This window comes from Odocoileus virginianus, chromosome 2 (genome assembly GCF_023699985.2).
Source record: "Odocoileus virginianus isolate 20LAN1187 ecotype Illinois chromosome 2, Ovbor_1.2, whole genome shotgun sequence".
Lineage (NCBI taxonomy): Eukaryota > Metazoa > Chordata > Mammalia > Artiodactyla > Cervidae > Odocoileus > Odocoileus virginianus.
The window spans coordinates 98,802,203-98,826,646 of NC_069675.1; the positions used below are offsets into that span (position 1 = coordinate 98,802,203).

Below are 24,444 nucleotides of genomic sequence, written 5' to 3' on the forward strand. Positions count from 1 at the left end.
CTGAGAGTGGAGGCCAAAGTGCCCCTGGACCTGCTGAGTTTCACGGACCTTGGCACCATCTGCGGTTGGTACCAGGCCACTGGTTGGCTGTGTGAGAATGGGGCTCAGACGGTAAGTGGGGGCTGGTGAGGTCCCCACGGGAGGCAGTGAGGACTGGAGAAGGCTGGCCACACGCTGAGCCCCGGGCCTCCAGATGCAGAGCTGAGGTGAGGAGGGGGCGGGAAGGAGCAGCAGTGAGGCAGGAGGGCAGTGGGAGAAAGTGGAAGGACACGCAGAGATCAAGACCGAGAATCCAGGATGGGAAGGACGCGGCGAGTGGACCTGGTCTGGGTAGGGCGTGGTTGGCTCCCTGGCAGCCCCAGCTTCTTTCTCCCTGTCCTCCCTCCCAAACCACTGACCACAGGCATGACCACAAGTCACATGGTGATTATTGGGCAGATAGACCAGGATCTGGTCACATGGTTGGCAAAGGCGGTCAAGGCTGGGCTATCAGGAGGGAGTCTAGGGTCACCTGCACACCTGCTTCTCTCTGCAGGAGGGACTTAGCTTCTGAATACTGTGTCCATCTGCTCAGGCTGCCATAAGAGAACACCGCAGGCCTGGTGGCTTAAACCATAGATGGGCGTCTATTAATGTCTCTCACAGGCTGGACATCCAAGATCAGGGGCGGGCATGGTCAGTTTCTGGTGAGGACTCAATTCCTGGCTTGCAGACAGCCGGCTGCTTCTCGCCTGTGTTCACCTGGCCCTTCCTCTGTGCTGCCCGTGGAGAGAGAAGGAGGGGTCTCCATGGTCTCGTCTCGTAAGGTCACTGACCCCATGGTGGGGGCCCTGCCCTCGTGACCCCATCAAACCCTGATCACCTCCCGAAGGAACCTCCTAATGCCATCCCGTCGGGGCTTAGGACTTCGGTGGTGGGGGGTGGGGAACACAGTTCAGACCTTGTCGTCATTTAGTCGCTAAGTCTTGTCCGACTCTGCGACCCCATGGACTGCAGCACACTAGGCTTCCCTGTCCTTCACAACCTCCCGGAGTTTGCTCAAACTCACGTCCGTTGCGTTGATGATGCCATCCAGTTCAGGCCTTAGCAGACACTCAAAGTCCCCTGGAAGGACCGTGACCCTTCCCAGCCCCAGGTGTAAGCCCTACTGTCACTAACAGCTCTTGTTTTCCCCGTCCAGGTACTGAGGAGCGTGAGGGAGAGTCTCTGGGACCTCAGCTGTCTGGGGCAGCCAGAGGGCCTATGGGCTGGCTTAGCCGAGCACTGGGAGGCTGACCTTGAAAACAACACCAGTGCCTCCAATCCGCAGCACACGATTGGTTTAATGAAAAGTTCTTAGGAAAAGCACGCCTCGGTTGCAAAGTGCAGCCGCATGCAGAAGCATTCAGATGAGATGGTGGGTTGTGTCGAGAACCGTTAACACTGGCTTCCACGGATTAGCCAGGCCCCACTTCCCTGCTTGAAGCCGGGTGCCCCCACCCCACACCCTCCTCAATCTGCCCCTCCTCCCAGCAGGAGAGGCACCTGCTCTCAGGGCACTGAGACCCACCTGGGCAACTGTCTGTGCTGCCAGGCGGTCGGCAGGTACCAGAGGCAATTCTCAGATTTGTGAGATGCACGCTGATTTCAAAGGGAGTAAAATGTCGGGAAGTTTTGCATCTTAGATGAAATAAGGTATTGGTTTTCCTGTTTACGGGGCTTCCCAGGTGGCGCTAGTGGTAAAGAACCCACCTGTCAATGCAGGGGACATAAGAGACACAGGTTTGATCCCTGGGTCAGGGAGATCCCCTGAAGGAAGGCATGGCAACCCACTCCAGTATTCTTGCCTGGAGAATCCCATGGACTGAGGAGCTTGGCGGACTACAGTCTATGGGGTCGCAAAGAGTCAGACACAACTGAAGTGACTTTGCACGCACGTACATTCTTGTTTACAGAGGGGAAATCTGGGCCTCGGAGGGCCCAGAGCAGTGGTTAAGGACCAATGGAATGTATGTAGCAGAGGCAGAGGGACCTCCAACCCGGGTGCGTCCGACACCTGGGAGGGGCTGTTCTGATGCCTCTGACCGGGACAAAGGCAGAACTCTCATCCTCCCACCCTGAGTCTCCCCCATGGTAGTCATCCCGTCATGCCGGCTGGTGTGCAGCTGGGTGGCTGTGAGCCCGGGAGGTCAGGGCCGGCTGTCCCTTCTCCAAGCCCCCCCTCATGGGGCAGCTTCTGCACAAGGGTGGGAGACGAAGGGGCAGGCGAACTCCACTGCAGCCCGGCCCCGGAGTGGGTGCTGCCTCCACGCCCCTCAGCTGGCATCTGGTTTCAGGTTCAGCTGGTTGAGGACACCAGCCGTTCTTCAGCAAATTTACAGGAGGATTGTTCCTGAGTGCTTGCCACGTGCCGGGGACGGAGCCTGGCGGGGACAGGCCTCTGTGTCCTCACAATGATGCCATGAAGAGGGCAGGGACTGCAGTCATGGAGGCGCGGGTGTGGGCATCCCTGCCGCAGCCAAAGGCGCAGATGGAGCTGGCCCCAGCGTTGCTAAATGTCCACGTCACCTGAACGACACAGCCGAGGGGACGCCCCTTGATCTGCCGCAGGTGAGTGGCAGGACGGGTCGGGGGGTGCCCAGGGAGCCCACGAGGGGGGCTGGGGTGCCCGGTGCATGTGTGACTCCTACCTGCTCCTCAGCCTGCAGTCACGTGTTGCAAACACTTCTACTCCTCGCTGTGCTCGGCGGGCGTTAAGAGACAGGGCTGGGGGGAAGGGGGCCGCTGGGTGGGGCCCAAGCAGCTGGCAGTTGACGGCTGGGGTGGGGTGGGTGGCTAGGACATGGGACGGGGGACAGACGTGGGACCTGCAGACCCTCTGGGACCTCTTGCTGCGGGGGAGCCAGTGCTAAGATGCCGCTTGTCGAGCACTCGCAGGACGGCCTTGTCCCTCAGCTGCAGGCGAACCTGACCGGTGGCCCAGCTCCCTCGGAGGGCCAGCGCGCTCACCTCCCACCCTGCGGGAGCCAGGCGCCCCCACACGGGGGCGGGGAGGGCTCCCTCTAACAGGACCCGCGGACTCCTGCGGGCGTGCGGCCTCCCCCAGCTGCTGCCGTGGCCTTCGTCTGTATTTTACGGTGAGGCTGTTAGGGTTGCGCAGGGCCAGGCATCAGAAGGACTCGTAAAGCTCGTCTGGCGATTGGAGTTTAAGGCGCTGGGGGTGAGGTCCTGGGCGTTTGACGCAGGAGGGAACGGCTGAGGGGGGAGGCTGATGGAGACAGATCACGGGAAAATTCCGTGCGGGGTTTAACGGAGAAATAATCATTTTCTATGAAAGATAATGACTTCTCTGGAGGCTGGTATCAAGATTTATTGGCCCAAGAGGTTACAGGGATTGGAGCCAAGGCGAGCACGGTGAGACCTTGGAGGGAGCAATCTTGAAATTGAAGTCTCGCTTTGGGTCAATATATCTGAACGCCACAGCCCTCAGCTCCACATACGTAACGTCGGCGGAGATTAAGCACGTCCGATAGCTTCGGTGGACAGTCTTCCTCCTCTGGCCAGTCACTGGATAACCCCAAGCTCCCTGGATCCAGCTCTCATGGGAAGGCGAAGGCCAGGGTCTTCATACAAGTCCTCCTTGACCAGACTCCCTTCAAGGGCGAGGGGCCACGGGGCCACAAAGTGACTCCAGGGACACACGGGCATGCTGGGCACCCAGGAGGCCTCAAGTCCAGCTGCGGCCATGGCCATACTCCTGGTGCCCAGCTATCAGCCCCTGCCCGCAGCGGCCAGACCCAAGACTATCGAATCTGAGGCAAATCTGCCAGGTTTTGATGTGGGAGATTTATGACCGAACGTGATGTGTGTAAAATACATAATTCCTCTCACACAGCCTCGTAAATCCAAAAGGGTCAGCGATAAATAGAAAAAAGAAATAAAAAATCATAGACTAATTTGTTCAGAAAACTAGGGGAAAATCAATAAGAAAGCTGTAGCTCAAAATTTGTCCTGAAATTGTGTAGGTGGAGAATGCACACACATTTTCCCCCAGTGGGCCCAAACCTCTTCTGGGCTCTCAGGCGGGCTTGGGAAGATCGGGTGTCGGGTCAACATGGGTTGTTGTGATCGCTGCTCCCCAGGACCGTGATCCCGTCCTGCGTGAGCTGGGGTATAATGCAGGCTGGGCCGGTGAGCTGCCCCAGAGGCTGGAGCCTGGAGACAGTGGTAGGCGGTTCCTGCTTTGGCCTGCAGGCTTCTACGGGGGTCTGAGAGGCAGCACCTGGAGGCTTTGCCAGGCCAGCTTTGGACACGCCGCCCATTCTAAATGACAAGTACTGGAAAGTCTGGGTCTCTTCCCCTGGGTCCTATAAATGCTAAGTGAATGAGTTCCTCTCCTAAAGTGGAGTGAGGGCTGCAGGAGAGGAGTTCTTGTCATTCTGACTTGACAGCTGACTTCCCAGGACCTCACGGGGGTCAGATCCTGGACCAGCACCAGGACATCGATGTCCCTTAGGCCAACACGCCGCCGACTGCTTGACTCTGGACTCCCTGTCAAGCAGGTATTTTCCAATTTGAGAACTAGAAATGGCTGGACAGATGCTATAGTTGATACAGGTAGACAACTGATAGATGATATAAATGATAGATGATGGATAGACAATAAATAGATGATAGGTAGATAAGTGACGTGTGTGTAGTCACGTCTGACTCTTTGTGACCCCATGGACTGTAGCTTGACAGGCTCCTCTGACCTTGGGATTTCTCAGGCAGGAGTGCTGGAGTGGGTTGCTATGTCCTCCTCCAGGGGATCTTCCAGGGATTGAACCCAGGTCTCCCGTGTCTCCTGCAGTGGCAGGCAGGTTCTTTACCACCTGGGAAGCCCATATGGATAACTGATGGATGGTTTAGACGACAGGCAGTGAGAGAGACTGCCGTAGGACACGGGGAGTAACTTCTGAGAGATCAAGTGCAGCGTAAGTGAGCCTTATCTCAAGAAATCCTAACCACGTCAGAAGTTTAGAAGCCAATCTGAAAGCTGCTTCCTTTTATTTAATTTTCAGCCACGCTGTGTGACATGTGGGATCTCAGTCCCCCGACCAGGGATTGAACCCACCCCAGCACCCCGCCCTGGTAGGAAGCACAAAGCGCTAACCACTGGACCACCAGTGAAGCCCCTGCTCCCTTTTATGAAAGAGCTGATTGTTGGGCTCGCGGAAAAGCTACTTCTCCTCCAAGTGCGCAGATGACAATTCAGGAGAGAAAGACTGACAACACTGAAATGAGCCAGCCCCACGAGGACAGGGACAGAGCAGGGGCGTTGAGAAGACAGTGTTGGTTTCCAGTGAATTCCCTGGAGCACCAGCTCAGAGGTGTGCTCGCATTAGAACCAACACACACACGATGCAGCCTTCTTCTCCTCCTGGGGAAGGCGGGGTAGCTGCAGACAAGGCTTGGGAACAGGCGACAGGACACGGGGGGTGGGGGGGGGCAGGCTGAACCGGCCTGTGCCCTGGCAATGGTGCTTCCGCACGGCTCTGGGGGACGAGGGGGCCGCAGGGACCCCTCAGAGTCCATCAGCTGCTCGTGGGGTGGTTGCGGGCAGAGGTCAGTGCTGCAGCGGCCTGACCTTCGGCCTTGAAGGTCAGCTGCCCTGGTCTCACCCCGAGGTGGCCCGAGGGCTCCCCCGCCCAGTCTACTGAGACCCATGTCCCCGTCGGCCAGCGCCCAGCGGTCTCGCCCCGTCCTCCCGTCTCAGCCTCTCCCCACTTCCTTCCCACGGGAAACCCTCCTGGTGCTTGGCTGGGCATCAACTTCCTGGACGCCTGCCTGAGTCTGGTGCTGAGGGGGACAGGCGCTCTCGCAAGGAGACACCTGCGAGGCCGTCCCTGCAGGAGCGCCTTGTGCAGGAACCCATACGCCACCGCCTCTGGAACCCACCGGGGCCTTGCTGCGTCTAGAGGGCCCGTTCGACGGCCAGCCTGGCAAGGGGCTCTGATTTCTTCCGGGAGGCATCCTAAGCATCCTCAGGGAGGCGGGGGTCCACTCCAGCCCAGAGGCCGGGCGGAGGGTGACCTGGCCGCCGGCGAAATGAACTTCTCCCCGAGCTGCCGCCTCCTCTAATCTGCACAAGGGGACGCACACAGACCTCCCAGCCCGGAGTCACCAGCTGGACGCCGTGGAGGCACCAGGTTTATCCTTCAGAAATCAGAGGCAGGCAAACATTCCCACTGACGGTTTCCTAACGAGGCAAATCTGAGAGGGCGTGTCAGTGCAGACTTAACCCCCAGCCTCAGCATCTGGCCTCCCCGACCCCCCAAAGCTGCGCTCTCATCCTCTCGGCCCCTCCTGAGGTCCACGGCAACCCATCCTGACACGTGGTCTCTAGGTGCAACCCTGGGGGGCTGCTCCCAGCCCCTCTCCTTGGGACCGTCTCCTTCCAGTAGGTGACCTCCTCACCTTTTCTTGGCCGGCCAGCTCTGCATGCGTCCCACACACCCTTTGACCTTAACCTCTGGGTCAGAGCCAATTTGCAGTTGACATCCACTCGATGGCCCTGTATCAGCCAGCTGCCCACAGGTGGCCCCACCCAGGGCAAGTCCAGGCTTCCTGACGCCCCCGGCTCGCTCACACATGCGCACGTGCTGACACACAGTCACATCGCAACGTGTCCAGGACCTCGCTGAGCCTAGGAGGCCTCGTTCGATGGCCAGCCAGGCAGGGGGCTCTCGCAGACAACGTCTGTGTCCCCACAGCCCCCCGCCACTGCCCCGTCTTCTCAGAAGTCAAGCCTTCCCCACGACTGCCCAGTGGCTGCCGTGTGAGCCCGCGTGCCCCGGCTGGGCCCCTCGGCCGCCGGGCTGCCTGCTGGGGCTGTCTCCGAGAGCACGGCCAGGGCGTCCCTCAGAACCCTGCTGCTGAGCTGGGCGGACAGCAGGCCCACCACCTCGGCTCTCTGCACGCCCGGCAGGGCAGCGTGCGGTCCGGCACCCAGAGCCAGAGCAGGGTCCCCCTGCCCTGAGCCAGGCAGCCCTGGGTCCCCAGCCGCCAGACTCTCCACAGATGCACAGGCCACTCCAGACAGGGTCAGGGGCTGCGCTGACAGCTCTGGGAGCCACCCCGGGGCATCCCCTGCTCCCCCACAGCAGGGAGACCCCAAGCTGACTGGTTCAGACAACCGGCTGTCCATGGCCTGGTCCCTCCCAACAGAACCTGATTCACCCAGTACTTCCCCAAGGCTTCTGCCCTGTCCTGCCACCCCGAGGCAGAGCCTGGCCTCCTCCTGGGGCCCTGGGGACGGTGACTCAGACAGACCCTCCCCAGACAAGGAGGACCACTCTCCCATAATGAGGGAGGCAGCTTCCCCTGGGGTGTCCAGTGAGACCCCAGGACACACAGCATCTTCGGGCGGGGTAGGGAAGTCTTCTGAGTGGGGGCTGGCAGGGTCGGCCTCCCCATCCGCTGGGAGGGTGGGAGGCAGAGGAGGGAGGCAAGCGTCCCTCTGGGTGGAGGGCGGGAGGTCCAAGCTGCTTTGGGACAGCGCCTCGCCCATCGGGGACAGGATCTCAGGCAAGACGCCGCCGGCCAGAGGAGTGCAGGCTTCCTTCAGGACAGGGGGGGCTCTGCTTCCCCCACACCCAGGGGCCCAGCCCTCAGCTGTCTGGGCTGCCTGCCCACCGGGGTCCCCAGGAGGAGCCCCTGGCATCAAGAGGACCTCAGGCTCAGAGGAGGTCCGAACAGGTTTCCCATCAGTGGAAGGGCTCGGATGAGTGCCCCGGAGCCCCTCTGGGCAGCCACCCGAGGCCTGCGGAGGCACTGTTTCTCCTCTTTGGCCAAACTCAGAGACCGAGGTCCCAGAGGGGAAGGAAAGGGTCAAGTGTAAATCACCTGAGGAAGAGGTTTGGGATGGGAGCCTTGCTCCTGCAGCCTCCCGGGACCGCCGCTGAGCTTTTCCTGTGTCTGATCCACTGGTCGTGCTCCCACTGGTTCCAGAATCTTCCCGCCCCTTCCCTGAGCCCAGGATGGGAGGCAGGGCAAGGGGCACCCCCGCCTGTTCCAAGTGGGATGCATGTCCTACAGGCAAGCAGCGCCCTGGGACTGGCCCCGCACCGGCGCCAGGGCCCCGTGGGCTCTCCCAGCCCCAGACCTCGCTGGACAACTCGGACCGCTCCAACCCTGACTGCAGAGACTGGGCAACGGGGAGACCCCCTGCCAGAGCCAGGCCACCCACCCCAGTGCCAGAGCTGTGCCCGGAAAGGGCCTCAGTGCCCTCCAGCCCCCCCCAGGTCTCCGGCCCTCCACCCCGGTAGGACTCCCAGGAGTCCAGAGCAGGGAGCCCCCCAGCCCAGCTGAGGTCTGTGTCTGGAGTGCCCCTGGCTTCCCCATCTGAGAGGGAGGTGGGGCTCTCGGAAAGCTGGACCAGGATGGCGGATGCTTTCTGAAACTCCTGGAGGGAAGGGCAGGAAGGGAGGCTCCCCGAGGAGGCGGCAGTGGACCATGGAGAAGACGCCTCTGAGCAGGCGCTGGGGGTGGACTCGGAGCCCAGGTCCCAAGGGGCCATGAGCCGGGCCGGGGGGCCACCCTCGTGCAGGGCTGGGGGTGCCACCACCTCAGCTGCTGCAGAGAAAGAGTTTAGGCATGATGTCACCACCTTTACGCTGAGGATGTTCCGCCAACCCTGGGAAGGACACAGCCCATATCCCACGGCCCCCAAGCTGATGGATCAAAAGCAGAAGACCCCAGGCGGAGACAGAGTGCCCAGGTGGTGGGGAGGGCAGGGGCCGTGGAGTGGGCTGGCTCTGACTGGAAAGCTGGTCCATTACCTGGGGACTGGTCCTCATGTAAGAGCGGGGCCCTTGAAGTGGTGGGGGCGTCACCAGGAGACAAGGTCGGTGGGGCAGCTTCCAGGCAGAAGAAAGGGGTGTGGGGGTTCTCCTGCGGACAGGTCTCTACCCTGAAAGCCCAGTGTGAAGTCTTGGGGTGCCCCCAGAGGGAGCCCCATCTTCCAGCCAAACCCCTCGGGCCCAGAGTCTCCTCCGCAGGGGGCCTTCAGCCACTGCAGATGCTTAAAGCACCTGCCTGCCAGCTGTCTGTCCCCCAGCGGAAGTGACTGTCAGAGGCCAGGGCTCCCCCAGCGGGGTCTACAGGGGCTTCTGGCCTCGGTCCCCCCCTGGATCAGGCAACTGGGAGTCACCATCAGAGAGATCCAGAGGCAGCGCTCCCTCGAGGGACCCCTACAGCTGCCCCCATCCAGTACCCTGGGCCGACATACCAGGGGGCGTATTTGTTTCCTAAGCTGGGGGGTCAGGCTCAAGAGGGCACGTGGGTGGGCTGGGGTGCATAGCGGCCCCAGCCCAGCATGAAGGGCACCAGGAGCGGGTGAGTGTCCCCCAGCAAGAGGGCAGGATGCTCTGGCCAAACTGTCTCCAGGCCCCAGGGCCCCCCCAGCCCGAGCCGCCCTCCAGGCCCCCCACACCTCTGCTCCCCTGAGCAGCTCTGAGCAGCCTCCACAGTGGCAGGACCCTCCACGGGGATGCCGGCAAAGTCCAGCCCCGGTTCCAACCCCGCGGGACTCCCGCCGCCTTCAGCCACCTGCTGGAAACACCATGGAGAGACACCACGGTCAGGGTGGGGCCGCCTCTGCTGGACCTCGGGCCGTGTCCCTTAGCTGTGGACAGAGCCCCTGTGTTCTTGTGACCACAGAAAGGAACAAAGGCCGCCCCCCAAAGAGGGCCACAAAGACCCACCCATCAGACGTCCCTCCTCCCAGTGAGCTCCAGAGACCTGTCAGCAGACAAGATTCCCCTGAGAAGGCTCAGAGATCCCACCCGTCAACAGCCTGCATCTGATGGACGAGGGGCCCCCGCCTGGCCCGCAGAGAGCGCAGGGCCAGGCCCAGACTCACACGGGCTTCCTGGGGGCCGTGGGGACACCCTGCGCTCAGGGAGGGTCGACTCTGGCCTTGGAAGTGTGATGCTGGGCTTCCCGTCAGAGCCCGGGTCTTTTCCTCCGCCGGCTGGGGGCTGGGGCCGGTCTGGGGGTCTCCTAGCGGGTACAGAGACCATGAGCGCTGACGGGCACAGAAGGCAGAGGATGCAGTGGGCAAAGGGTCCCGGGACGCTGAAGCCACGTGCAAACAGCCTTAGCGTCCCAAACAGCCACCACACCTGCTTGTGTTTGGTTAGAGTGAGGAGAGAAAAATACAAGGTTAGCTACTCCTAAAATTACCCTCTTGTTGGATAGTTACGGATGTGAAGACTCAGGAGAAACTTTAGAGACAGCATTTACGATGTAGATTTAAAAGCCCTCTTTATGGCGGTTTTTGGGTGGCGCCTGCAGACCCTCTGCACAGCTGCTCTTTCCTCCGCGTCCACTCTTCCGGGGCTGGGCTGGGGGGCTGGGCCGGGGGAGGGAGGGAGGGGTGTGGGGACATGTCAAGGTCACCACCGCACAGCTGGAAGGCCGGCAAAGTGGGGGCGGGGGGCTGCAGTGGGGTCTCTGCCAAGAAGCCCCAGGGACTTACCATCTTCCTACACGTCCAGTCCACACTGGGACCCGGCAGGGACAGCAAGGCCCGGGGGTCCATGTCAGTCCCAAGGCCACAGGCCCGAGGGGACCAGAGCTCTTTGGCTAAAGCTTGGATTTGTGGAAGCTCCACCAACGGGAACGCCTCCCTTTAGTCCGCGGCCCACGGTGAAGGCCACGCTTGCTTTGCTCTCTAGTCACTGAGCAGTGTCTGACTCTCTGCGGCCCTGTGGCCTGTACCCCACCAGGCTCCTCCGTCCATGGGATTCCCCAGGCAAGAACACTGGAGTGGGTTGCCATTTCCTTCTCCAGGGGGTCTTCCCGACCCAGGGATTAAACCTGCGTCTCCTGCTTGGCAGGTGGATTCTTCACCACTGAGCCACCGGGGAAGCCGCAAGGGCAAGGTGCTGTGGGTCGAGCTGGAGGCCTGTGATGGGGCATCACCCAGGGGGCCCTGGCAGGCCCAGTGCCAGGTCAGACAGAGCCAGCGCCAGTCCTGGACCTCCACCACGAGCTCTTCAGGTGGTCCAATGCCCCAGGGCAGTTCCAGCCTCCTCCCATCTGCCCTGATCTGTCCTGAGGACGCTCTCCCAGGCCAGACCACAGGGAGCCCCCAGGAACACACACTGGCTGGTCTGAACATTCTCTACCGCTCCCGAGGGTGGCTGTTGAGAGGGGCTTCTAAGCCCAAGACGTGGACTCAGGCCTGAGAGGTGAGCTCCAAGGTGGCACCAGGGCATTGAGACAAGGCGGGGCCCCGGGACGCCCCACCCTGGGCTGTCCAACCTGCTGTCCCCAACGCACCACTGGGGATCCCCAGAGCTGTGAATGAGTCTGCTCCACCCTGGGAATCAGTGCATGCAAAAAGCTCTCTTTAGCTAAGAATACACTTCTGGCACACGAGTTCCCACGTCACTAAAGGTCTGGACCAGGTAAACCAAGCTGGGACCACCACAAGCAGAGCAGGCTAGGGTTTTCCCTTCCAGCAGAAAAGGGCCACATCACCCCAAGAGGCACAGGGCAGGGGCAGCTCCCACCTGTGCCAGGCTTCAGGTGGTCTCCCCCGGGCCTCCCTGTCCTTGTTTGGGGGCTGGCACCGCCTTGAGGGGGGACACAGCCGGTTGGGGGAGCTTCTGGCAAGGCTCACGCATGGGAGGACTTACCCGGGGGTGGCTCCTTCACCAGCAGGAAGCAGATCTGAGCGGCAGGAAGGCTCCCCTCCACGTCGCCCGCCTGTGTATACAAGTGGGGACGGGAGATAGCCATCCTGCAGGAGCCACCTGCGGGGAGGGCGCTGAGGACCAGCCATCAGGACAGGAACTGAGCCCGGGGCCCCACCAAGATCAGGCGCAGGTTGGCAGAACAGGGGAGGGTCCCCCCAACTGGGCAAAGAGGTGAAAGGGCTTTCTGGGGGTGTGCGTACAGGAAAGGCTGGGCCTGGTGGCCATCCTGTGTCCAGGGAGGTCGCCCGCGGAAGGCCCGGTAGAGGGACATCAGGCTGCTCCCTTGGCTCTAAAAGACATACAAACCCGTACACGGTGGCTTCCACCAGCCTCCGACAGAGCCCTCCAGAGCTGGGGCGGAGGGGGCAGGAACTGGGGAGAGCCCTCAGTGCTCGAGGGGAGGGGGCAGGAACTGGGGAGAGCCCTCAGTGCTCGAGGGGAGCCCCAAGAACCTGGGGAGAGCCCTCAGTGCTCGAGGGGAGCCCCAAGAACCTGGGGAGAGCCCTCAGTGCTCGAGGGGAGCCCCAAGAACCTGGGGAGAGCCCTCAGTACTCGAGGGGAGGGGGCAGGAACTGGGGAGAGCCCTCAGTGCTCGAGGGGAGCCCCAAGAACCTGGGGAGAGCCCTCAGTGCTCGAGGGGAGCCCCAAGAACCTGGGGAGAGCCCTCAGTACTCGAGGGGAGGGGGCAGGAACTGGGGAGAGCCCTCAGTGCTCGAGGGGAGGGGGCAGGAACTGGGGAGAGCCCTCAGTGCTCGAGGGGAGCCCCAAGAACCTGGGGAGAGCCCTCAGTGCTCGAGGGGAGGGGGCAGGAACTGGGGAGAGCCCTCAGTGCTCGAGGGGAGCCCCAAGAACCTGGGGAGAGCCCTCAGTGCTCGAGGAGAGGCCCCAGAACCTGGGGAGAGCCCTCAGTGCTCGAGGAGAGGCCCCAGAACCTGGGGAGAGCCCTCAGTGCTCGAGGGGAGGCCCCAGAACCTGGGGAGAGCCCTCAGTGCTCGAGGAGAGGCCCCAGAACCTGGGGAGAGCCCTCAGTGCTCGAGGAGAGGCCCCAGAACCTGGGGAGAGCCCTCAGTGCTCGAGGGGAGGCCCCAGAACCTGGGGAGAGCCCTCCACAGCATGGGGGAACCCCCGGACCTGCAGAGCAAGCAGAGCTGGTCTCCCAGGAAGGGTCTCACAGACGCTCCAGTCCTCCTGCCCCTCCGTCTTCAGAGACCAGTCCCACAAGCGCCCAGGCCCCACTGTTCCCTGGGACCCCAGCGCCGCACTCCTAACCCCTCCTCGCCTTCCTCTCCTTCGCTTGCCCAGCGGGTCTGTCTGCACAGACCCCTCAGCATTCCTCCCTGTGCTTCCCAGACGGTGTTCCAGGGCACCCTGGGGTTCTGAGACATTCCCCAGGGTGACCCTGGGGGCCGGCGAAGCTCAGTGAGCAGGGTCTCCGAGCCCCCCTGCAACTCATCCCCCACCCCCTCGCCCCCTCTTCTCTGCTTACAGAACCTCCTCTACATTAGTGTCACTGCCTGGAGAGTGCAGAGAAATCGGCAAACCTGTGTCAGCAGGGATGCAGTTTTTGCTAAGAGCAGGGCTTCCAGTCACGGGGCTTTTTAGGGGACGGGGTGGAGGGCAAGCTGTCTCTTTAAGAGGCAGGTCCAAGTCTTAACCCTCAGTGCCTGCAAACCCTTCTATGAAACTAGGGTCTTTGCAGATGCAGACACACCACAAGTCAAGGAGGCATGGAGGCCCCCGAAACTAGAAAAGGAGGGGAGGGCCTTCTGCCTACACCTGGATTTCAGGCTTGTGGCCTTCAGAACTGAGAAACAGGAAGTTTCTGTCCTTTTAAGCCACCAATGTTGGGTAATTTGCCAGGGCACAGGCCCCTCACTGCACAGAGGGGCGGGGGAGGAGCTGGATGGGGCGCCCTGCCAGACGGGGGGGCCACACCAGCTGCTCTAGGGGCTCCCTGGGGTGTCTGTGGGCTGGGGGTTACAGCGCGGGAGATGGGGACGGCCTGGGGGCACGTCTAGCTCCCTGTCTGGACAGGTCCCCTGCCGGGAGGCCTGAGTGACCCAAGAGCCTGCCCAGCCCTGAGCCTGGGGCAGGCCTGGCGGGCCCCTGCTCCCACCCTCGGTGGAGGCAGCGTCACGAACATCTGGACTCAGTCGGGCAGCATGTCCCGGGGTGTTCTCGGGCAGGTCTGAGGTTCTGGGGGCCAGCCTGGCGACCGTCCACAGCTCAGCTGGCTGCTCTGAGTTGTCGCATCGCCAGGAGGAGGAGCGGCTGCTCTGAGTGGCCTCTCCCACCCCGGCCAGCCCCCACCATCTGTAAAGTCAGCCCTCCTGAGCGCCCAGACACAGGGACAGGGAGGCCGGGTCGTCCCGAGCACACAGCTCCAGCCAGGCCCAGCGGGATGTAGGCCTGTCTGACCCTGAGCTGACCGCAAGCCCGAAGCGGGCATGAGCTGCCGGGGCCCCCGAGGGGGTGGCGTCTGTCCTCAGTTGCCACCGCTGCCGCCCCGCCTGGTTACCTTGGCCCGTGTGGCCGTGGCTCCCCAGGGGTTGGCCTCCGGCATCAGGTCGGCCAGCCGCTGCGGGTGCGTCCTCGTCCCACGCCAGCCTCGGAGGCTGCAGGTGACCGTCCACAGCTGAAGCTGCCAGAGGGGGTGTCCCGTCCTGCAGCTCGCCGAGTCGGCTGCAAGGCAGTGCAGGGTGGGCTGGGGTGACTGCTCACCCGGCTGCCCCCCACTCCCAGGTGGCCAGCCCTGACCAGAACATTCCACCAGTGGAAGAGCACCTCACATCCAGGGGAGAGCTGCATGCAGCGGCCAAGCGGTCAGCACCGGCAGGAGGATGGGCCCTGGCCCCTCCCTGCCCGGCAGCTTCTCGAGCAGGGCCTGCACCCCTAAATGGGACCACTGCTGGGGGTGGCAGGGGGCGTGTGGGGAGGGAGACTCTGTCTGTGCCCCTGTTCCCTCAGGACCTCTGCATGGAGCCCGACCCCCCAGCCCGAGGGCAGCACTCAACGTGCCTGGGTCCCACCTGAGCTCCAGGCACACGGACGGCAGGAAAAGCGCCCCATCGTGGCCCCAAGGCGGGGGCCTGGGAACAGGACTGCCAGGTTTCCTGGTTCCTTCTGGGTTTAAGGTCATGCCCACGGGGAGCCTTGCTCTAGAACATTCCCCCGCTCTCAGGTGCAGCAGGGTGTTCCTTCCGTTCCCTTTCTTCCCAGGCACGCACTGCAACTGGGCACAGCTTGCTGTTCCCCCAGGGCAGCCCTGAGTGTCCCCCTCCCCGGGACTGGCACCCATGGCAAGGTGTGGACTGGGGAGCGGGGTCAGAGGGCCATCGTAGCCGAGAAACTGGGTCTCGGGCTTTCGAAGGAGGAGACATCTCGGGGGGCTGGAGTTCTGACCTGTGGGGCAGGAAGTAGCAGGCACCTGTCCGCACCAGTGTGTCCAGATGCAGGGCCCGGCCTGCCCTGGGGGAAGGATGCAGAGGACCGGAAGGGGCTGTGCCTGGCCCAGAACCTGGCCGAACTGAACCTGAACCGGAATGGGACGCCCCGCCCCCACCTCCTTAAAGAGGTACCGTCCCTCCCCCAGCCCTTGCCAGTGCACACAGGGTCTCAGGCCGGAGCCCCCAGCCAGGGCAGTGAGGGCCCCCACAGGCCCTGGATCAGGGATGCTTCCCAGCCCTGAGCAGCTCAGTGCTCCGCTGCACTTCTCTTGAGGGAACAAAAGTAGGAAGCAGTCTGTCCAGGTGGCAGGACCTCCCGGGGAGGTTCCAGGCCTCTGAAGCCTCCCTCGTAGACACACAGCTCTTCTCTGGTTTCTGACTCGCATCACTGTTGTGATGAGGAGCCTCGTGCCCCGCCAGGACCTCGACTTCAGGACACACCCCCCACCCTCGGGGCAAGCAGCCAGCCCCAGCGCCATAAACAAACTCCTGGTACCAAGAGGGTCCGGTCCGGTCAGCCAAGAAGCCTGTCAGAGATTCCTGGGCTGGGCGATCAATAGCCACGTGAACTACAGATCAGCGTGTGAAAAGCGCTCTCAGAGGGCCCAGGGCCAAGTGTGCGATGACCCCCTTTCCTGGGAGAGGCATGAAAATGGGCCCCCCTGCCGGAAGGAGCCGCTGGACGGCAGTGGTACCCCCAGGGGCAGACAGGGGGCCTGAGAAGGCCACTCTTGAGGGGTCAGCCCCTTCCCAGGGTTGGGGGTCACCTCTGCGGCCTCAACCCTAGGTTGCGGCTTTGGGTGGGGGCGCTCAGGTTAGAGCCTGGCAGGCGGCCAATCCTCGGGGGAGGAGCTGGGAGCTTGCTAGGAGGAAAGGGGGCCTCGTGGGCTCTCAAGGGCCATTGTAATGAAGACGGAAGAGGAGGAGGGGTCCCAGAGCGGGGTCATCAGGACACTCTTGATGGGAATAAAGCGGCTCCGCTCCCATCCACAGCCAGGACTCTGCCCCCTGCCCCAGACGACTCAGCTCTGGGGGGCCTTTGGCTGCAAGCTGAGGCCAGTGGCCCCGCATCCAGGCTTCCAGAAAAGGCCAAGCCACCCCGGCCGGGGGAACAGCCCACGCCAGCCTCGAAAGGGGGTGCCTGGCAGCTAGGGGGTCCCACGCACACACCACCCACCCAGGTCAGTCCACCTGACCCGTGTCGCTGTGCCCTATAGCAGCCCTGGGGATGGTGGCACCCTGTCCCCATTCAGCTGATGAGCAGGGAGGACACAACCCCGCCAGTGGCCCAGCTGGGAATGAGCGAACCCCTGCACTTCTCCCAGCGGGCCAGGGAGGTCCTGGCCTCCGCCGCCGGCCCCGTGGGCCAGCCGGTGGGGCAGGAGCCCCCTCCCCGTCCTCCAGCATCCCCGCCCCTCCTCCCCGTGGCCAGGTGCGCAGGGCCCAGCGGCTGGGACAGCACGGCCACCCAGCAGGCAAGGCTTTTAATGGCAAGCGCCAGGGCCAGGGCCGCCCGTGACGACTCACTGCGGGACTGGCGGGCTCTCGCTCCTCTGCGGGTGCTGGCCGAGGGGGCTGCCAGGCGTGTGCCAGGCATGGGAGGAGCCCTGGGCCGGCCCCTCCGGCTGCTGGGGGCTTGTCCCGGGGCCCTCCTCCTGCCTGGCCTTGACTTCAGGGCTGGAACTCTAAGAGAAACAGCGCAGAGCGAGCTGGTCCACCTCCCCTTAGGAAAAGCAGGAGGCGGCTTCATGCGGCGGCCGCCACGGCAGGGCAGCCCGCAGCTCGGCGGGCAGCCTGCTCCCGTGAGGAGGCAGCGGGCTGGCTGAAACAGGGGTCCTCAACTCATGGGAGCCCCACGGTCCGTTGCTAACAGTCCCCAACGGTGCAGACAAGAGGCCCAGAGCTGGGGGGCCCTTGCCTGAGGCTGCCTGGGTCACCGGGGTGGAACCCACAGAGGTGGGGGCTGTGGAATCCGGCAGCCCTGGGCCCCTCTCCTGCAGGCTGGCCTGGGATGACTGGGATGACCGCTAAACTACCCCAGCTGCTCCGCAGAACCCAGTTCACCACCCTCCGCCACCCGCCAGGTGAGACAGTCACCATCCCCAAACTGTGGGAGAGATGCTCGGCCTGGGGACGGGCGCCCGGCCTTGTCCTCACCGCCTCCTCCCTGTGACGGCGGGGACAGCCTGCAGGAGCAAGGACACACCGCCACTCAGCTCCCGAGGGGCCAGCCTTTCAAGGGGCCCGGGCCTCTCCCTCCTTCCTGCCTCACCCCCACCGGCCCCGCCAGCCCCCTCCACACTGCCCCAACCCTGCTCACTAAGCTCCCCACCTCTGGGCCAGAGCACTTTCCAGCCCCGGGGAGTCTGGTTCCTCCTCCAGGCCCGGCCAGGCAGCCCAGTCCAGGAAAGCCCCCTCGGCCCCCGCAGCAGCTGCCACCCCTCTGGCCCAACCCTCCCGAATCCCTTCCCACCCTGGGTCACGGGTGTTTTACACAGGACTTGCACGTGCCCAGGAAGCGGCCAGTGAGCAGCGTTTCCGGCCACGAGCCAAGCCCCCAGGCCGGGTGAGAACGCCCACCTGAGGCAGGCGGGTCTGGTCCTGAAGCTCTTGCTGCAGGAGGGCCGCGGACCTCTGCACGGAGACAATGTCCTTCTGCTGCTGCAGGAGCAGCTTCCTCTCTCGGTGGGAGGACAGGTGAAGGGTCCACAGGTGCCGGATGCCCCTCTGAACCAGAGGAGCACACATCAGCACCCGGGGATGGGACAGGGCGGCTCTGGAGCTGGGGGCCCCTGGCCCCTCAGATGTCCCTGCCCTTCCCATCCTGCTCGGACAGGAGGTCCCCCCCTGCACCCCACACTTTGGATTCCCCTGCCACTTGGGTTTGGCCATCAGTGGGCTCTGGTGAGAGGCAGGAAGGAAGTTGGGGTGCTCATTCCTTGGGCACCTCCAGGCAAGGCTGGCACAGGCTGGCTGTGTCCCTGCCAGGCCCCACCGCCCTCCCTCTTGCCGTGTCCTGGGCTCTGTCCCTGACTGCCCCCTGTCTCCTGCTGTGTCTCTCATGGCCATCCTTTGGCAGAACCACCTTGCTGGGACAATGCCCCCCCCAGGGGAGGCAACAGCCTGTCCAGGTCAGAGGAGGAGACTGAGGCTCAGCAGAGCTGGGTCCCTCACCCCAGTGGTCAGGGCCCCGACCCAGAGTCCACCAATGTCTCCACCCACAGCAAAGGACCCCAGGGTCCCCGCCTCATTTGATAACTGGAACCCTTCCATTCCCTCCTCACGGTGTCCTGGGCTCCCCCTGTTGCCCCTCTGCCTGGAAAGCCCCACGCCCGCCGCCCCACCTCCCTGGTCCACCCAGGTCCTCTAGGATGGAGGTCAGGTCCACCACCACCCCTCCCTTTGCAGCTGAGGGTCCCCGGGCAAGACCAGCCCCAGCCCCCAGCCTCAGTTTCTTCATCCAGATGAAGAGAGGGACCACGAGCTCCCACTCCACACAGGGGTATCTGGAGTCAGAAATGGAAGGACACTAGCGCCGTGACCCCTGACCCCAGATGAGGAAACTGCGCTCAGAGAAGCTGCAAGTCCCCTCTGAGGTCAGGGGTCAGTGCTAGCTGGGCCAAGCCCTCCAACAACCCCACTGAAACACGCACGGCTGCAGTTTTCCCATAATGAGGCTCAGAGAGGCCCGGCCTCTGCACAGAGGCTGCAGGGGTCAGCGCACCACACTGCCCCCGCCGGCTCTGAACGCTCCCCATGCAGCCATGAGCAGCCCTGGAGGGTGCCAAGCACCCAGGGGTTCTGTGGTGGGGGCGCTCGCGTTCCCAGCCCCGGGAGAGCAGCAGGAGCGCCTCGGGGTCGGCCCGCCCGAAGCCCGCCCTTACCAGCTCGCGCTCCAGGTGGCTGAGGGCCTGCCGCTGCTTCTCCGCCAAGGCTACCAGCGCTGTGTCGCTGCCGATGCTGCTCAGATACCTGGCAGAGGAGATGGATGCACTGGACTGACTGCTGGCCTTGGGGCCTGCCCGTGGCTGTGGAAAACCGCAGTCCTGGCTAGCCCGAGCTATCCAGGCGGACCTGGCATGCCCAGTTCTCACGGCAGGGCCATCGGGAGGAGATGGCCGTGCGTGGGCAGGCGGGGGAACCCCGAGGGGTCCAATGGGCCCGGCCCAGACTGTCACTCTTCCTGTCCCCTCGTGATCACCTTTGGGCCTGGAGAGAGGAAGCGAGGACAGCGTGTTTCCTATGCTGGCACCCCAGCCCAGCCAGAGGGCCCTTTTGGGGAGGTGGGAGTCATCATGGAATAGAAGACCCCCAGCCTGGCACGATTGTAAACCGCCAGTGATCTTAACTGGAATGAGCTATTTGGAGACCAATACGGGAATAACAAGAAGCTGTAAAAAAATGTGTCCTCGCTGACATCAATTCCACTTCCACAAATTTACCTTAAGGAATTCATCTCTGGGATGTTCACGACTCAGGACACAGAGTTGGAGACACCCCAGAGGTCCAATTCGAGGGGCTGGCTAAGGGGACTGTTGTCTCTGTGCTGGGTGCGCTGGGTGTCGTAGCGCTCATGCAGGGACAGAGAGAGGGTTTCTTGACTTTTAAACGAAATCTCAAGCTACAACAGCGTGTCAGTTCAGTTAAGTTCAGCTGCTCAGTCGTGTCCGACTCTTTGCGACCCCATGGACTGCAGCACGCCAGGCCTCCCTGTCCTACACCAACTCCTGGAGTTTGCTCAAACTCATGTCCATCGAGTTGATGATGCCATCCAACCATCTCATCCTCTGTTGCCTCCTTCTCCTCCCACCTTCAATCATTCCCAGCATCAGTGTCTTTTCCAATGAATAGGTTCTTCGAATCAGGTGGCCAAAGGATTGGAGTTTCAGCTTCAGTATCAGTCCTTCCAATGAATATTCGGGACTGATTTCCTTCAGGATGGACTAGTCTATTCCAAATGCTGCTTAAATAGTTATGTGTGTGTCTCCCTTAACAAGACCTGCCAAGACAGCCTGGAAAATGGGCAGAGATGATCTCGCACACGTGGGGCTAGGAGAGGTTTCAATGCCACTGTATTCACCTTTTGGTACTTTTGGTCGCATCAAACGCCCATTACCCTAGGTAGCAGCACTTTACCCTGGGGGTACCGAGTTGGGGCGGGGCGGGGCCGGTGCTGCGAGCGTGCGCTCACCCTCGCTGATGCTCCAGCCAGGCCAGCTCGGCGCGTGTCTTCTCCTCCAGCGCTTTCTCGCGCAGGCGCAGCAGCGCGGCCTGGTGCCGCGCGCGCAGGTCCTCTTCCCGCAAGCTCTGCTCCAGCATCTGGATCGTGAAGCGGCTGAAGGGTACCGGCGCCGCGCTCCGGGGCCTCGTCCGGCTCCCCTGGGGTGGGGCAGGCTGACCGGGCCGTGTCACCACCACTGAGTATCTCTGAGTGGGAGCAGCACCCAACTCCCCGGGGAGGAGGCCGCCGCCTCCAGGGAGCCTTCCCGGACTGGCCACCCCGTTGTTCTCCATGTAGTGCCCCTCTTCCCCGGGACACGTTACTATCCTCCTCCCAACTGGTGGCACCCGAAGAAGGCAGGGTGGGGTCCTTGTGAGGTTGGCCCTGTGCTCAAGCCGGCCACCTGTTTGTGCTCTGGATGGGTTAGGAAAGACGGCCCCCCTCCCTGAGATGTGCAGTCAGCACTGCCTGAGCCAGCCCTGCCCCGAACACCTGCTGTCACGTGCCACCCCAGCCGTGAGGAAGGGGCTTGAGCAGATGTAAGCTGGACGGGTCGGTGGTACCCATGGCAGGGAGAGCCTCCCTTCTGGGCATAGGCTGCAGGAGGGGTGGGTCTCAACACCTGATGTCCCCGGGGATGGAGAACTGGGTCCCCTCCCCTGGGGCTCACTTGTGAGCCCCTTCCCCGGGTTCTGTACCTGGAACCTGGGTTCCTCCCAGGGGCAGAGCCTGGCTGGGGGCAGCTGGGAGGGGGGCTGGGCTGGTCTCCCTTCCTGCACGGGCTCTGAGGACAGAAAAACAGGCATGGCTGGTCATATAAGGCTCCAGGGGCCTTTCTACAGGAAATCTTCACTGAGCTAGGGCGTCTGGGCAACTTAATCTACCACCACAACCACCACCGCGCAACACCCCGCCCCCTCAACCGCCAGACACACAGCTTCAGCCAAATCTTCAAGAGGCCATGAGACGGAGCAGGACTGTATGGTTTTTCCCCCGACACACACCCCAATCCCAGTCATGTCCCTGACCTGCTTTAACTAAAAGACTTTAATCAAAGAATAAATGTAATCAGAGAAAAAAATGCAGAAATTAGTCCTGAATATTCATTGGAAGGACTGATACTGAAGCTGAAACTCCAATCCTTTGGCCACCTGATGCGAAGAACCAACTCATTGGAAAAGACCCTGATGCTGGGAAAGATTGAAGGCAGGAGAAGAAGGGGACAACAGAGGATGAGATGGCTGGATGGCATCACCGACTCAATGGACATGAGTTTGAGCAAGCTCCAGGAGTTGGTGATGGACAGGGAAGCCTGGCGTGCTGCAGTCCATGGGGCCACAAAGAGTCGGACACAACTGAGTGACTGAACTGATGTATACATACACACATATATACACATATGGGTATACATACATGTGTATGTATGTGTATATAATACATAAATATATAAATTTTAAAAGTTTCTTGAATGTTTAAAGAAATAACAATGTATTGTGGAGTTATAAAGTAAAATGCATGACTAACGTAGCCTAAAGTCCAGAAAAAAAGAAATGGAGGGCTGGCTACAAGGGCCTCCTACTCTGGGTGAGCCAGTGGAATGTCACGTGAAGGTACACCACAGGTACCATTGTAAATCCTAGATCAACCACTAAAGTCAGTTACAGCTCATAAGCCAACAACAGAGAGAAAACTGAATGATTAAAAAAAAATACTGTTTGACCCAAAAGAACACAGAAAAAGAAAACGGAAAAAAGGCCAGTTGAGACAAAAGAAAATAGCAGGATGATAGATTCAAAACCTAACAACATTGGGACTTCCCTGGTGGTCCAGTGGTTAAGATTTTGCCTTCCAAAAAAAAAAAAAACCTAAACAAAAAAAGAAGAGAAAGAAACAAAACAACAATAAAAGACTTTTCTTTCCAATGCGGGGGATGCAGTTTCAATCCCTGGTTGGGGATCCCACCTGCCTTTGCGACCAAAACTCCAAAAACAAAAGAGAAACAATATTGTAACAAATTTAACAAAGACTTTAAAAAATGGCCCACATTAAAAAAAAATCTTAAAAAACTCTTAACGATAATGATAATTCTGTTACATGGAAATAGCGAAGCACTCCAGGCGAAAGGCAGAGATTGCTGGATTGTATAATAAGACAAAAGAGCAAGATCCACCTACGGGCTGCCTCCAAGAAACACACTGGAAATATGAAAACACACATCTGTTACAAGCGGGAGGATGGAGAGGGCAGACCAGCTGGACCGTCTGATGCTAGCTGTGGGGAAGGGGGAGTGGCTGGATCAGACACAGCAGGCTGCGCAGCACAGCGGGTCGCTGAGGACAGAGGGCTATCTCGTGAGAGCAGAGTTTTAAAGGGGTCAGTCCACCAAGGGCACACGGTAATCCTAAACAGTGATGTTCTCAGCACCAGGGTTTCTTTTCAAGAGCTCACGGAACATCCACCAAGATAGACCCACATCTCTACATATTTGGGCTCAGGTCCGTCTAGTCAAAGTTATGGTTTCTCCATTGGTCATGTATGGATGTGAGAGTTGGACTCTAAAGAAAGCTTAGCACAGAAGAATTGGTGCTTTTGAACTGTGGTGTTGGAGAAGACTCTTGAGAGTCCCTTGGTCTGCAAGGAGGTCCAGCCAGTCCATCCTAAAGGAGATCAGTCCTGAATATTCATTGGAAGGACTGATGCTGAAGCTGAAGCTCCAATCCTTGGGCCACCTGATGCAAAGAGCTGACTCATTTGAAAAGACCCTGATGTTGGGAAAGATTGAAGGTGGGAGGAGAAGGGGACCGCAGAGGATGAGATGGTTGGATGGCATCACTGACTCAATGGACGTGAGTTTGAGTAAACTCCGGGAGCTGGTGATGAACAGGGAAGCCTGGTGTGCTGCAGTCCATGGGGTTGCAAAGAGTCAGAGACGACTGGGTGACTGAACTGAACTGAACTGAGCTGACCATGAGGAAATTAAACCACAAGTCCATCACAGGAGCAAACAAATCCATCATATGCCACCAGCCCAGCCACGGTTCAAACTCCCGGAGGTTGTGCTGGGCTGTCCCTGCAGCCTGCACACAGGGAACTCTCTTTGCCAACAAGGACCCAGTATCCAGCTGGATATTCGCGGGGCCAGCACCTGAGAGGCCTCAAGGAATGACTGCTCAGAGGGACGGAAGTGGGCATATTGGCAGACTTGGGAAGAGTGTGGGCTTCCCTGTTCCCCAAGGGACAGAGATGGGCTGTATTCAGGATTTCAGCAGGAGGGTGACGGTCACCCTGAAGGTCTGCCCAAGCAGGACAGACAGAGCTGGACGTCTCACCCACCACACCTCCTTACTTGGCCACGCCCTGCGCTGTTGGGCTGCTTCGCTAGGCATCTAACCGAAAGCTTTCTTATAATCCAGGTTCACTGCCCCCAGGTCTGGGTGGGTGGGGGTGGTGCATCTGCTAACTGGCTCACTGGCTCCCTGATTGCCCTAACAAGCAGGAGGCAGGAAGCAGCGATGCCCGATGGTGTGTCGTGACATCAAGTCAGTTCAGCTGAGTCCTCAGTCGTGTCCAACTCTCTGTGACCCCATGGACTACAGCACGCCAAGCCTCCCTGTCCATTACCAACTCCCGGAGTTCACTCAAACTCATGTCCATCGAGTTGGTGATGCCATCAAGCCATCTCATCCTCTGTCATCCCCTTCTCCCACCTTCAATCTTTCCCAGCATCAGGGTCTTTTCAAATGAGTCAGCTCTTCGCATCAGGTGGCCAAAGGATTGGAGTTTCAACTTCAACATCAGTCCTTCCAGTGACTATTCAGGACTGATCTCCTTTAGGATGGACTGGTTGGATCTCCTTGCAGTCCAAGGGACTCTCAAGAGTCTTCTCCAACATCGCAGTTCAGAAGCATCAATTCTTCGGTACTCAGCTTTCTTTAGAGTCCAACTCTCACATTCATGCATGACGCCTGGAACACTTTCAAACCCCAGTTCCCCCTGTCCCGTGAGGCCGTGGGCGGGTCGCCCCCTCCCCAGCCCCTCTGTTGGGCGCCTG

At 60.9% G+C, this 24,444-nt stretch overlaps 1 protein-coding gene across 1 annotated transcript in view; it reads right to left on the bottom strand.

The window, feature by feature from the left end:
- Positions 1–4,993: 4,993 nt before the first annotated feature.
- Positions 4,994–24,444, bottom strand: part of CCDC187 (coiled-coil domain containing 187) — a 46,451-nt gene continuing 27,000 nt past the window's right edge. Inside the window, 10 exon segments of the mRNA XM_070472858.1 lie at positions 4,994–8,595; positions 8,802–8,932; positions 9,455–9,573; positions 9,884–10,119; positions 11,686–12,015; positions 14,245–14,408; positions 16,700–16,857; positions 17,753–17,899; positions 19,057–19,144; positions 20,364–21,177. Of these exon segments, the coding sequence (XP_070328959.1) occupies positions 6,758–8,595; positions 8,802–8,932; positions 9,455–9,573; positions 9,884–10,119; positions 11,686–12,015; positions 14,245–14,408; positions 16,700–16,857; positions 17,753–17,899; positions 19,057–19,144; positions 20,364–21,177 (4,025 nt within the window). The 3' untranslated portion in view covers positions 4,994–6,757.